The 15,023-nt window shown below is 43.2% G+C and overlaps 1 protein-coding gene across 5 annotated transcripts in view; it reads right to left on the reverse strand.

The window, feature by feature from the left end:
• The window catches only part of ankrd10a (ankyrin repeat domain 10a), a 76,699-nt gene that overhangs the window by 33,315 nt on the left and 28,361 nt on the right, over positions 1-15,023 (reverse strand). For 4 of the 5 annotated variants that reach the window (XM_078205246.1, XM_078205240.1, XM_078205244.1 and 1 more), the window contains exons 2-3: positions 10,362-10,514; positions 1,603-1,694 (exon numbers count right to left, since the gene is read on the reverse strand). In XM_078205246.1, the coding sequence (XP_078061372.1) occupies positions 1,603-1,694; positions 10,362-10,514 (245 nt within the window). Of the gene's footprint in view, positions 1-1,602; positions 1,695-10,361; positions 13,472-15,023 lie in introns of those variants that run through there. The other variant, XM_078205241.1, reaches the window with a different exon arrangement.

The following is a 15,023-nucleotide window of genomic DNA, read 5'->3' on the forward strand; positions in this document are numbered from 1 at the left end:
AACAACTTTTTCTGGTGTTTTAAAGTTCACATTGTCAAGGGCTACAATGCCACTCAAGAACGGGACAAATCACAGCTGAAGAGATGACAGCGAAATTATTAACAGTGATTATAAAGATAGAGACCCCCTCCCCCACACTCAACAGGGAATTCTCCTTCATAATTAAAATTAAAAGCTGGATTTATTTCTGAGTGCAAATTCCCATTGTGTGAAGTTCCTGGGTAGGAACACAGGAGGTGTTAACACTACCCTCTCTGTTCATTACTAATTGAAATCTCTCGATTCATAGTGGATTCTTTATTTGTGAGCGGAGCAAGGAGTTGAGGGAGAATGGGAAATCAAAGAGATATTTTAAATAAAGCTGAATTAGTGGCTTAAATTAATGGAAGCAATTAAGTAAGAATAGGCATCAATGCATGGAATGAATCCTGCACTGTTGTAGCATTGCTACAGGAAGCTTTTAATGGGTTTGCATATTGAAATATTCCAAGTAGAGATACCAAAGTTACCCCACCCAGTAGGATAAGGATGAACATGCTCCACAGTGCATCAGCATTCCAGACAGCACACCCTTCGGTGAGGGTTTCAATTTAAGAAAATGGGGGAGGCAAATTCCCCAATGTCACAAAGGAGTATATTAAATTCCTGTAGCCCATTAAGGAAACTGCTTGTAACCTAATTATTGTTAAGCAGGTAAATACACTTTCCACTGAATGGAACCCCTTAGTTTGCTTAAATACTTAGAGAAAAATTCAAGTTTCAAAAATTGGATAAAAAATAAGAACTTTTCACACTTTAAAGGTAAATTACTCCTACAGTCTGTCTTGCTTTTAGCCTATTTAAGGATTCTAATTTAAATTTCAAAATGGGGTTTGGAAACCAATCAGTCCACAGCAACTGCTCAATGGCACTGCGGTTACTCAATGACATTCTTTAAACATGTAAGTATTGATTTTTTAGTTGCATCAGAGAATCATGGACAGACAGGAGCAATCTTATCCTGTGTTAAGTATAAGGAATGGAAGCGCAGAAAGATAAAGGTGTGTAATATTCTTTATTAAACATTAATTTGTATAGAGTTTTAACAAATTAACAGCTAAACATGTTACTGCATTCAGTTGGACTATTGTTTTTAAAGGAGCTTAATGCTATAATTAAACCATTTCCTGAATAAACACATTCATCACAAAGACCCACCCAATGCCAGTATGCCTTGGGAAATTCCAGGCCCACACCCTCCCCACCACTATCTGTCCCTGAAACATGATCACGATACTGCAGGGAGTCAGTCTATTAACTTACATTCCCAGCAGGTAAAGTTCCAATCTAGAGCTGCAGTGATAAAGTACCTGTTGTTGCATTTGTTAGAAAGTATTTAGTGCAATATTCACTGGAACAGCAATATGTGAAGTTACTGGAAAAAGGGCTCTGTTGTTGAAAAATACTAGGGGCAACTATTTCAGGTAATTATTTTAGTTTGAAAATCTTTGGGCCAAAATTAAAGCATACAGCTCCTTTAATTGTACCTTACATCCATCACCTCTCGATTATTTATGAGTTGATTGTGCTGATTATTTAAGAGGTGCTGAAATGTTCACTTACTCTGTTTTAGCCCCATGAGACACAAGGACATTAAGACAATCCAAACTTCCTGATCGTGCTGCTTTATGGACAGGAGTTTCACCCACAACATCCTGCAACGAGAAGAGATAAATATCAGGGGCTTTATGTACAGCATCTGCTCAGTGTAACTACATTAATTGTCACTTCTCTGTTCAGCAATAAATGAGACCTTTTTGAAGAAAATATACATCAATCCAAATTTTAAGCTAATTTGAGGATATACTTTGTTTCAAAAATGGTATGAATATGGAGATTTCACGGTAAGGTGGTTTTCATGGTTATAGTGTTATCTCCGCCAACTTCATTTCAGATTTAAATCCTTTACTCATTCTATTTTACACATTAGCCAGTAACAGGCGGTGTGCTTTAAAGAAAACATTTGCGTCAGCTACAAAGGATGAAAGAGACAAGGCCATCAGGCCAATTAAATCTGCCTCACCCAGCCAAACAGATACACATAGCAACACGGTTCCCTGGCAGAAAACCTGCACAGAATCTTGGGAAAACTGGGAAATTCCTCTCCGATTCTTGAAAGCAACTGAGTAATTCGCCAGCGGGCTGCCGTTTTCTAGAACTGATCACATTCATCATTCACTTGTAACTTAAACCTTCACCCACCAAACAAACCCTTCTCTCTGGAACTTTCTAAGCACCCTTTTAAGAGACCACAACAAACTCATACTCAGGGGGCATTGAATTTGGAATTTAACTTAACTCTTTGCAAACAGATGTTATGGGCAAGGTTCTGTGCAACAGTATCACCCAACACTGACCCCTCCAGTTTCCTCTAAACAGCAGTCCTCCTCGTTCATAGAATCAGAGAACATACTGGACAGGATGGGGCCATTCAGCCCAACATGCTGTGCCAGTCTATAACCCTGCAAGTTCCTCAAATACCTGTCCAACTCCCTTTAAAATTATTGATGGCATCAACTTCCACTATATTTTAAGATTAAACGTTCCAGATCCCAACAACTCTGTAAAAACATTTCTCATCTTCATTCTAGATCTTTTCAGTGGGTTTAAATCTATGACATCTGGTTATTCAAACACTTTCCCAAAGGAACAGTTTTTCTCTATCTAATCTATCAAAATCTCTCACTATTAGGTCATCCCTCAGGTTGCTTCCCCCATTCGCTACTACTGGCTGGAAGTGTCTCGTGCTGCAGCTACTCGAAATCTGCCTTTCGGAGACGCTGCTGCAAGCTGAGTCACTGTGGAGCATCTACAAGCTTTTGTAGATATCACCTACAGTGGAGGTGGTCACACCACAGGTAAAGTGCAAACAGGCAGAAAAGGAATGGGTGACTGCCAGACAAAGCAAAAGCACAGGGCAAGTAATGCAGGGGCTCCTTGGATCCATCTCTCTTTATAATAGGCTTTCCGTTTTGAATACTGTTGTGGGGAGGTGGTTCCTCAGGGTAATGCTTCAAGAGTCAAGCCTGTGGCACCACAAGGGGCTAAGTTACAAGGATGGTATGTTGCCTCCCTGGTCAAGGATGAGGGAAATTAGTGTAACTAAGCAAATGGTGCAGGAGAAATTAATGGGATTCAAGGCCGATAAATCCCCAGGGCCTGGTAATCTACATTCCAAGAGGTGGTCATGGAAATAGTGGCTGTGTTGGTTTTCATCTTCCAAAATTCTGTAGGTTCTGGAACATTCCCGGCAGATCGGAGGGTGGCAAATGTAACCCCACTATTTAAAAATGGGGAGAAAATATGGAATTGCAGAATGGTTAGACTATCAATAGTAGAAAAAATGCTAGGTTCTATTATAAAGGACATGAAACAGGACACTTAGCAATGGGATTAGACAAAATCAACATGGATTTATGAAAGGAGAATCATATTTGACAAACCTACTTGAGTTTTTGTGAGGACATAACTAGTAGAATAGATAAACGTGAACGAGTGGATGTAGTGTATTTGGATTTTCAGAAAACTTTTGAGAAAGTCTCACATAAGAGGTTAGTGTGCAAAATTAAAACACATGGGGTAGGGGGTAATATATTGGCATGGATAAATGTGAAGTTATCCACTCTGGACGGAGAAACAGAATGGCAGAGTATTACTTAAATTGTGACGGATTGGGAAATGTTGACATACGAAGGGACCTGAGTGTCCAAGTACACCAGTCACTGAAAGCAAGCATACAGGCACAGCAAGCAGTAGGAAAGCAAATGTTGGCCTACATTGCAAGAGGACTCGAGCGCAAGAGTCAGGATGTTTTACTGCAGCTATACAGGGCCCTGCTGAGACCACATTTGGAGTAATGTGTGCACTTTTGGTCTCCTTATTGTGACGCTACTGTGCCTTTAAGAAATGTATTTTTTAAAATCATGTTCTCTGCAGTTTGTAAGCAGGCCTTTGGTTTCATTGCGGCACCAGCTGCCTGCTTAGCAGTCCTTTTATTGCTGCTTAAATGGTTTAAATGGGGTTTTGTTTATTTTTACTCTGGACTTCATGCAGTGTCTGGATTTTATGACCTTTTGAATGGTTAGGGGGAATATTGATTTACAAGTCAAAGTCAGGTGGTTCCTCCTCAGAAGAATCCAAGGATTCACTTTCAGTTTTGCTTCAGAGTCAGAAGCTGTCCTGGTTGTCAAGTGTCAGGCAGGTTTTCTCTCTCTCACCCCCCTGGTATTATAGACTCTGCTGGCGAGCTGGAAACGGATCTTCTTGCCTTCCTGGAGTAAGAATTTGGTCTCTTGCAGTAGTTTGCTGGCTGAAAGCTAGAGTCGATGGTAGTCATGATGTGGAGATGCCGGCGTTGGACTGGGGTAAACACAGTAAGAAGTTTAACAACACCAGGTTAAAGTCCAACAGGTTTATCTGGTAGCAAAAGCCACACAAGCTTTCGGAGCTCTAAGCCCCTTCTTCAGATGAGTGAGAATTCTGTTCACAAACAGAGCATATAAAGACACAAACTCAATTTACATGAATAATGGTTGGAATACGAATACTTACAACTAATCAAGTCTTTAAGAAACAAAACAATGTGAGTGGAGAGAGCATCAAGACAGGCTAAAAAGATGTGTATTGTCTCCAGACAAGACAGCCAGTGAAACTCTGCAGTTTTTTTAGCCTGTCTTGATGCTCTCTCCACTCACATTCTTTTGTTTCTTAAAGACTTGATTAGTTGTAAGTATTCGTATTCCAACCATTATTCATGTAAATTGAGTTTGTGTCTTTATATGCTCTGTTTGTGAACAGAATTCCCACTCACCTGAAGAAGGGGCTTAGAGCTCCGAAAGCTTGTGTGGCTTTTGCTACCAAATAAACCTGTTGGACTTTAACCTGGTGTTGTTAAACTTCTTACTGTGAAAGCTAGAGGCCAGCAATGGTATTATCTCTACCTCAAGGGCTGCTGGAAGTTACAAGGCTAGCAAGTCAGAGTTTCAATTTCCCAACCAAAGGACGAAGTTCCAGCATCATGTGAGCAGTCATACTTTCTGTGCTAAACCTGTGGCAAGGGTATGTTTTAAGGAGATTTGTTTGGTTGGAACATTTCATAAATTTGTCAAGGATTATACAATATCATGGTTGTTTTTTTCTCTTGTTTGTAATTGGTAAACGTTATTGCGATATATTAACTATATTCTTCAATAAACTTTGTTTGGTAAAAGCTCCCTAGTGGGTCATTTGAATCGTACCTGAAGTGAAACATCTCATGTTTATTCTTGCCAAATTCAAAGTGCAAAATTTATGATCCAGGCGGACTTCATAAACACTTGAGTTTCTGACCTTGAATTATGACATTATCTAATAAAAGTTATAATTGTCATAGAGGGAACGCAGTGAAGGTTCATCAGTCTGATTCCTGGGATGGCAGGATTGTTGTACGAGGAAGGATTGGGTCGACTGGGCCTGTATTCACTGGGATTTAGAAGAATGAGGTTATCTAATTGAAACACAAAGTTCTGACAGGGCTGAACAGACTGAATGCAGATATATTGTTTCCTCAGGCTGGGGCGGGGGTCATCTAGAACAAGAGGCCACAGTTTCAGGATACAGTGTAGGCCATTTAGGACTGAGATAAGAAGAAATGTCTTTACTCAGGGGGTGGTGAACCTGTAGAATTCTTTACCACAGAAAGCTATGGAGGGCAAGTCACTGAATACATTTAAGGAGGAAATAGATAGATTTCTAGTCCATCAAGGGATGTGGGGAGAGCACCAGAGTATGGCATTGAGATAGAGGATCAGCCATGATCATATTGAATGTTGGAGCAGAATTTGAAAGGTCAAATGGTCTGCTCCTGCTCTGATTTTCTATGCAACTCTGCAGAATTCTGATCAGTGTCCAACCAAACCAATCCAACCTTTGAGTGAGCCAACAAACTTTCTAAAGATCTTACTGAGTGAAAGTTTTCCATGAGTTGAGAGGGAAACCAAGTCCTGTGCCCATTTCAAAGTCTCTGTAAGCTTCAAAAACATTATTTCCCCATTAGTCACAGGCATTATGGTTGTTTATTTTTCCTTCTTGGCACCCACTCTGCTCACTCTGAGCTCTGAATTGGCATTCTATATATACAGGATTACTCAGATGGAACTAAAATCTGTAAAGAGCTTGGTTATCACTGCCTGTGATGCCACTTTTTGTTTTTAATCCAGGGAAAAAAATATCTCAGCCGAGAATGAATGCTGATCATCCCCACCAACGCTGTCTGTCACTCAGTCAGAAGGTTCAGAAAGATCCAACCAGCAAACAAAACTGATGTGGGAAAAGGCAATGTCACTCGTGGATCAGAATAAAGTCCTTGCACAAAGCTAAGATGATGTAACAATAACCTGATTCTGTAAGCTCTTATACTCGAGCTGGTTGTGTAGCGACAATGGCTAGGAAATTACAATATACACTTTTCTAAAGTGAATTCTATATTTTCCTATCAAACTGTGTCAGTGAGGCATGGAACATAAGAGCAGCAATCAATCCAGTCCAAGAAAAATATACCCAAAACTTCAGTCAAAAAGGGGTTGGGAACATGTCAATTTTGAATATCAGTGAGATCCATTATTCAGTGGGCACACTCCTGCCACAGAGAAAGACAGGCCACAACTTGGAGCCCTGCTCCAGATTTAGCACATAACCCAGGCTGGCATTTCAGTGCCGGGCCAAGGGAGCGCCACGTCGCCGGAGGGTCAGGGCCGAGGGAGCACCACGCCGCCAGAGGGTCAGGGCCGAGGGAGCGCCACGCCGCCGGAGGGTCAGGGCCAAGGGAGCGCCACGCCGCCGGAGTGTCAGGGCCAAGGGAGCGCCACGCCGCCAGAGGGTCAGGGCCGAGGGAGCGCCACACGGCCGGCGGGTCAGGGCCAATGGAGCGCCACGCCACCGGAGGGTCAGGGCCAAGGGAGCGCCACGCCGCCGGAGGGTCAGGGCCGAGGGGGTGTCGCGCAGTTGGAGGGTCAGGGCTGAGGGAGCGCCACGCCGCCGGAGGGTCAGGGCCGAGGGAGCGCCACACGGCCGGAAGGTCAGGGCCAAGGGGCGCCACGCCGCCGGAGGGTCAGGGCCAAGGGAGCGCCACGCCGCCGGAGGGTCAGGGCCGAGGGGGTGTCGCGCAGTTGGGAAGGTCAGGGCTGAGAGAGCACTGCGCTGCCGGAGGGTCAGGGCCGAGGGGGTGTCGCGCAGTTGGGAGGGTCAGGGCCGAGAGAGCACTGCGCTGCCGGAGGGTCAGGGCCGAGGGGGTGTCGCGCAGTTGGGAGGGTCAGGGCCGAGAGAGCACTGCGCTGCCGGAGGGTCAGGGCCGAGGGGGTGTCGCGCAGTTGGAGGGTCAGGGCTGAGAGAGTGCCGCACTCTGGGATGAGACATAAAGTGATGCAATGATCTTTTGACAACTATTCAAATAAAAACAAGAGCGTTTTCTCAGTGTCCAACATTCATCTAACAGCATAAAACAGATTAACGATTGTTTATCTTATTGCTGTTTGTGTAATTTTACTGTGTAAAAACTGGTTGCTGGTATTTGTCTACAGAACAACAGTGATTTTACACTAACTATGAAGCACTTTGTGATGTTGGGGCGGTCTGGAGGGGAGCGGAATAAATTTGTTAATAAATCAACTGTACCGTAACTGATAACTTAAGTCGCTGTTAATCTCTGCAGTGTAAGATTTATTTTGCAGAAGTCTCATTGGAAAGAAATGATGGAAATATTCCAAATAAAATACCAGAGCATATGGCTAAATGCAATCCTTCGCAGCAAGGATTTAAAAGAGTTACGAAATAAAGCATTGTGCCATGTACTTTGAAATAGACACTATACACATTATCTATGTAGTCGTGAATCTATTAAAAACTTCTATCCTAATTACAGTAAATAGTTGGAATTAAATTCATAAATTCAATTGAACATATTTATAAAGGTTAAGCATTTTTAAACTAGTCAGTCATTTGTTGCCATATTTAAATAATAGTTATTTCCAAAAAACTAGTTTTGTAGCATTCAACACAGAGATGGACACAACAACAAAAATAAACATGGGGAGATGGCGGTGTCGGGGTAGTGTCACTGCATCATTAATCCAAAGGCCCAGACTAATGCCCTGAGGACATAGGTTCAAATCCCACCACGGCAGCTATTAATAAACTTGGATATATAAAGCTAGTCTCAGTACTATCATTGATTGCCACGGAAACCCAGCTGGTTCACCATGTACTTTAAGGCAATCTGCTAGCTTTATCTGATGACTCCAGATCTACAGCAACATGTTGACTCTTAAAAGCCCTCTGAAACGGCCTAGCAAGCCACTCAGTTCAAGAGCAATTATGGATGGGTAACTGGCCTTAACAGCGATGACTACATCCCTTGAAAGAGTAAACAAAACCCATTCAATGACATCAATTGAGACAGACACGGAGGGGGGGTGGGAGACAAAGAGAGAGATAAAAACAGAGAGGACACACAGTGACAGGTGAGCATACAGACTCTCAGTGAGAGAGATACAAGGTGTGACATTTCCTGCCTTTTCCTATGTTGCATTTATCAACTTCTATGAAAAACAAGTCACTGCTGCAGCAGCAAGACAGCATCACATTTCTAATATTCCAGGTCTCTGGGTTCTTTTCTCATTTTCAAAGAATCCCGACAATGCAGAAGGAAACCATTCAGCCCATTGAGCCCACACTGACAACAATCCCACCCAACCCCTATCCCCATGCATTTACCCTGGTAATCCCTCTGATACTAAGGGTCAATTTAGCATGGCCAATCAATCTAGCCCGCACATCTTTGGTGTGGGGGAGGAAACTGGAGCATCTGGAGGAAACCCACGCAGACACTCCCTTGGCCCTGACTCTCTGGCGCTCCCTTGGCCCTGACCCTCTGGCGCTCCCTCGGTCCTGACCCTCCGGCGGCGTGGTGCTCCCTTGGCCCTGACCCTCTGGCGCTCCCTCGGCCCTGACCCTCCGGCGGCGTGGTGCTCCCTCGACCCTGACCCTCTGGCGCTCCCTTGGCCCTGACCCTCTGGTGCTCCCTCGACCCTGACCCTTCGGCGGCGTGGCGCTCCCTTGGCCCTGACCCTCTGGCGCTCCCTCGGCCCTGACCCTCCGGCGGCGTGGTGCTCCCTCGGCCCTGACCCTCTGCGTGGGTTTCCTCCAGATGCTCCAGTTTCCTCCCCCACACCAAAGATGTGCGGGCTAGATTGATTGGCCATGCTAAATTGACCCTTAGTATCAAAGGGATTACCAGGGTAAATGCATGGGGATAGGGGTTGGGTGGGATTGTTGTCAGTGTGGGCTCAATGGGCTGAATGGTTTCCTTCTGCATTGTCGGGATTCTTTGAAAATGAGAAAAGAACCCAGAGACCTGGAATATTAGAAATGTGATGCTGTCTTGCTGCTGCAGCAGTGACTTGTTTTTCATAGAAGTTGATAAATGCAACATAGGAAAAGGCAGGAAATGTCACACCTTGTATCTCTCTCACTGAGAGTCTGTATGCTCACCTGTCACTGTGTGTCCTCTCTGTTTTTATCTCTCTCTTTGTCTCCCCCTGTGTCTGTCTCAATTGATGTCATTGAATGGGTTTTTTTTACTCTTTCGAGGGATGTAGTCATCGCTGTTAAGGCCAGTTACCCATCCATAATTGCTCTTGAACGCGTCCAAACTCCACACAGTGACCCAAGGCCTAAGTTGAATCTGGGTCCCTTGTGCTGTGAGGCAGCAGTACTAACCACTGCCACCCACGCAGTTCTTTGACAGGAACTAGATACAGTGAATGCAACAGGACCGTTTGCTAGTAACCACGAGGAAGGCGGAGCACCAGTCCAAACCAAAACTATTTGCTGCTTCACAGCTCCAGGGACCTGGGTTCGATTCCCGGCTCGGGTCACTGTCTGTGCGGAGTTTGCACATTCGCCCCGTGTCTGCGTGGGTTTCCTCCGGGTGCTCTGGTTACCTCCCACAGTCCAAAGATGTGTGGGTTAGGTTAATTGGCCAAACTCAATTGCCCCTTAGTGTCCCAGGATGCGTAGATTAGAGGGATTAGCGGGTAAATATGAGGGTTAGAGGGATTAGCGGGTAAATATGTAGGGATACGGGGATAGAGCCTGGGTGGGATTGTTGTCGGTGCAGACTCGATGGGCCGAATGGCCTCTTTCTGCACTGTAGGGTTTCTATGGTTCTATTACATTACTGTCAGAACAATGATAGCAGCTGTGCCAGACAGGAGTCTCTGAACAAGTCTGAAATTAAGTTGGAGACACGAATGAATCTGCAAATCCTCTCTACCCTTTGGGCTTACCTGTATATTATAATCTGCTCCTGCTTGGATCAGCCACAACAAGCCTTGAGGATGCCCTCCAAAAGCAGCAATGTGGGCTGGAGTCTGAGCAAATCGTGATGTTGCGATGTTGACTCCAACTCCTGCCTGCACCAACTGCATTACACACTCCAGCTACAAAACAGAAGAGAACAAAGTGAATGACCATTTACTTACCGTGTCAAACTATTACCCATTCAATGCAATGACACCAATCCCAGACAATCTATCAATGACGCTAGATTTGTGGCCTTGTGGATTCTCAATCAGCTGAGTATCATTTCAAATACCAATATTCCATTTTCAACCTTGCCAAAGACACAGCACACTGCTGTCTCCGGGCACCAAGAGCACAAACCCTGTCAGACATGAACTCTGCACTAAATAGACTAAGTCCCAGAAAAGTGAAGCCAAACACCAAAACACCCATTATTAAAAAATAAGGCCCTCTTTTTTTTAAAAAAAAGCTTTGTTTCCTCGGGTCAATAGATGACAAGGAAGCAAATGACAACTTAAAAGCTTTTGACAAAGGCACAAACTTCTGGCAGTTCTAGGAGCCAGATACCTCAATCTGAGACAAGAAAAATCAACTGGTATCCAATGACTAGCATGGGCAAGTGTCTCATGGTGACTTTAAATTACCTGGAGATAACCTGGAGGGTTTTTTCCCCAGTTTATGATCACAGTGCTGATGAGCAGTGACCAAAGGGTTATTCTGAAAATGAACTTCAGGATCCTTAAAGTGTTCACTTCTTATTTGGTTCAGAGTGAAAACTAGTTAAGACAGAAATTGGCAAGCATTTTCATTGTTGAAACAGACGGCTTATTTCTCAGCTGGAATGTGTTAAGTAGGCTGAGAGAGAGAAAATGTAAGTCTGTGTTTTGTGGAAAGCCAGCAGTTTGATGAAGAGATGGCACATACAGAGGTGACCTGAAACAGGAGTAGCTCCAGAAAGTCACAAAGTGTTTATGAAAAAGTTAAAATATTTAAGAAAGCAAAATGAAATGTCTATAGACTTCCACTTTGATCGTTTACGATTCCAAGGCAGAGATATTCCTTAAATAAAGTAAAACACAAATGTACTTTTGTGCTTTAAATTAGGGGAAAAGGGACCAGATTACAATGCACTCCTACCCACCTTGTCCCGAGGCCCATTTTACAGCTGACACAGTATATAGAAACAGAATTGGTCGGCTTGTTATGAAGTCTGCAACCATCGTAGATTCCACAGCTACAACTTTCTAATGATAACTTTTTCAAAACTCCGCAGGGACTTGTGAAATCCACTTTTAAATAAAATTTAACAAAAAATTGATATGCTCCAAAGTGATAATTTAGAGGGAAAATTTGACTGGTTTCCTGTCAGCCAATCCCCTTCCCCAATCCCTCCAACAGCAACCCCTCACCATCCACATGAAACACCTTGGGGCACTTCCTCTACATCAAAGATGTTATTTCGATGCAACTAGTTGCTGCCGAAAGCCATTTGGCATTATTTAAAATGCTAGATTTTATAAGAAGCTGATAACACATTTAACAGCCATCACACTCATCGTACTTCCACTAGCTCTTTGCTACAACTCTGTTAAAATGGAGGACTTTTGTGTTTGCCATATCACCTTCAGGAACATCAATCTTCACCAGTTTTCTGATGAAATGGCAAAACGAAACTCAGTTCCAAATGCAAGTTCTCTGTCCTCAATATCGATGCACTTTCCAGGCCCTTCAAGTTTGGTACGACTGATGTGTTGTTGCATTTAACCATGTTGTAAATGGACAGGAACATGTGAAATTTGCAGCAGGTATGAGGCTTGCTCTCATCTCCCAAGGCTCTGGTCAGAAAGATTTTGCAGCTCCTCCAGGATCTTCCCAGTTACTGGCAGAAAGATTGGTCACTGTGCATTCCCTGGGTACAGAAGGCCATGAACTCAAAGCAGTTCAACATAACATTACCTACCTCACTACCACAGGGAGTAGTTGAGGCAAATAGAATAGATACATTTAAGGAGCAGATGGATAAATATGAGGGGAACAGAAATAGGAGTATAAACCAAAAGGGTAGGATAGTCAAGAGGAGAAGGCTCGTGTGAAACATAAACACTGACATAGGCCAGTTAGGCTAAATGGCCAGTTTCTGCCCAGTAGCGTTCAATAATCTTAAGGGCATCCACACAGAATTTATATGTCACAGGCATCGAATGGAACAAGATTTTAAAAAAGTGGAACAAATATTTATTGAGTTGGATGGTACCCACACCTCCTCTGGCAGATGTTCTTGTACATCAGAAGTTCATACCACCTTTGGTAACTAAAAGCACGAAGTGGAAGGGGTAGGGTTTTGACCTGAACAGTCTTCGACATAACCAAAATTCTCACCTAGGCACCCAAGGCCTTCAGTAATGGGAAGCCTCCCCTGGAGTATGTGGAATATGCAGATAATGTTGTATTGAGATTCCTCCAACAATGAAATATTCAGTTCAGCAGACACAGCTGGTGGTTGGGTAGCAAACATCAATGGACTCTGTACTAGCATCCGAGGTATCGCTAATTAAGGTCCAGTGCAGTGTGATACCATTTTCAGACAAATGTTTACCCAAAGGTTAACACCACCGCCGGACAGGAGATTTCAGATCACTTCACTTGGTTTTTTTCCTCTCAATGTGTCCAGCAAAAGAGGTAAAGAAAAGGACACCAAAGAGATGAGGTGTGTTCCAGATATTTTTGGTAAAGCTATTGCCAGGTAGCAGGAAGAAACATGTTCCTGTAGTTTAGAAATGTATGCAATAATTTTCATTTTCCTGATCAACCTTCACTGTCATAAAGGTAGAATTCACGTAAAGTTTAATTCACGCAGTTACCCTTGAACGCTTCTAACAGATCAGATTGGGAAACATTTTCCACTGATCGGAAATATTGATATCCAGAGGGCACAGACTTAATGGAATTGACAAAATAATCAGAGAGGGGAATGGAGAGATTATTTTCTTTACATGGTGAGTTGTTGTGATCTGGAAGGTGCTGCCTGAAAGGGCAGTGGAAGCAGATTTATCAATAACTTTAATTGGATAAATATTTGAAAGAGAAATGTCTGCAGGGTTGGGGGGGGGGGGGGGGGGGGGGGTGGGAGGAGAGAGAGAGAGGAGAGAGAGAGATAGGGAGATAATGCTTTTAAAGAGCCAGTGCAGGCATTATGTTTTATGCTGCAAAATCCAAAGCGGTTCCTTAGAAACACTAAGTAACCGCAACATTCATTTCCTTAAAATGTAAAACTGCAAAGCACTCTGATGGTGTCGAGCAAACTTCCCCATGATGAGACATTGTGAATAGGGAATTCTGCCTGCAATCACTTCCTTCTTTCACATCAGCCCATCAGAATTTCACAATGTTCCCAGCTGCCTCTAACCAGGGTGGGGAAAAAAGACCAAAAGACACCAATGAACAAACATATTTGCCAGGCACAAGCTGTGCAACAGCTCACACATCGCTTCTTTTATGAAAGAGAAAGGGCAAAGAGTGATGCCATGTTCTGCCATAAACCACCTGCTTTTTACTGCTCAGCTTTGTGCTTTGCCATTTGTTAAATACACAATATTTGCTTTATTCAGAGTCAGCTGTTTGCAATCGAATAATCACATCTTGTACATATGGTAGATACTTCAGGATTAACTCTTCAATTTGCACAATTTATTCCCCACAGATGCATCTTTTCTACGCAAAGACTCAATAGTTATTTCTTCCAATACAATTTCCCTGCCAACGTTCTCATTTGTTATGCTAACACATGTTGCCATTCATTTTTATGATGGTGACACATGCCTGTTACAAACAATTATTTGGCAAGATCAACAGATGTGTACACAAGCTGTCACTGAATGCTATCACAATAAACACAGCAACATGCAATGATTCACGCAGCTACAGTTTCTATTTTACACCTAACATCAGAAAGCACCAATTTTTTTTTAGAAAAACATGCATGTGAATTACTTCAGCTGGTACGAACGTCACCACTCTGACAGTCTAGGACTACACGGACTGTGTTAGACCATAATAAACAGGAACAGCAGTAGGCCATTCAACCCTTTGAGCCTGCTCGGTCATTTAATAAGATTGTGGCTGATTCTAACACTCAGTAAATCCACTTTCCTGCCTTATCTCTGCAATCCTTAATTCCTGACTGGTTAAAAACCTATCGATCTCAACCTTGAAAATGTTCAAGGCTCAGCCATCCCAAATGTTCACCTCAAGCCCAATCATAGCGAACCTTCTTTCTTACGCTCTGAAATGTCTGTCAGAACCTCAGAGTCTCTGTCCATTTTATGGAACATGTACAACCATTATTTATTGGGACCCAGATTCCAAATTAATTCAAGAGCACAAAATGTAGTTGACCAACTCGACCAGCAATCGGAGAGGCGTTCAACAGAAGGTTGTTTGTGAAAGAAAAATAGGAATCCCATCCATACAGCGCCAGAGCATCTCTAATAAGGATAGAATTTCCATTGATACTGTGCCAAAGAGGATATCCCAAAGCCCTTTAAAGTCGGTGACGTACCTTTTCAAGTGTAGTTAAAGTTGTAATGCAGATATCACAGCAGCCAATTTGCTTACAGTAAACTCCCACAAATAACAACATGGTGATG

The sequence above is a fragment of the Mustelus asterias genome, unplaced genomic scaffold (assembly GCF_964213995.1).
Source record: "Mustelus asterias unplaced genomic scaffold, sMusAst1.hap1.1 HAP1_SCAFFOLD_639, whole genome shotgun sequence".
In the NCBI taxonomy this organism is placed as follows: Eukaryota; Metazoa; Chordata; class Chondrichthyes; order Carcharhiniformes; family Triakidae; genus Mustelus; species Mustelus asterias.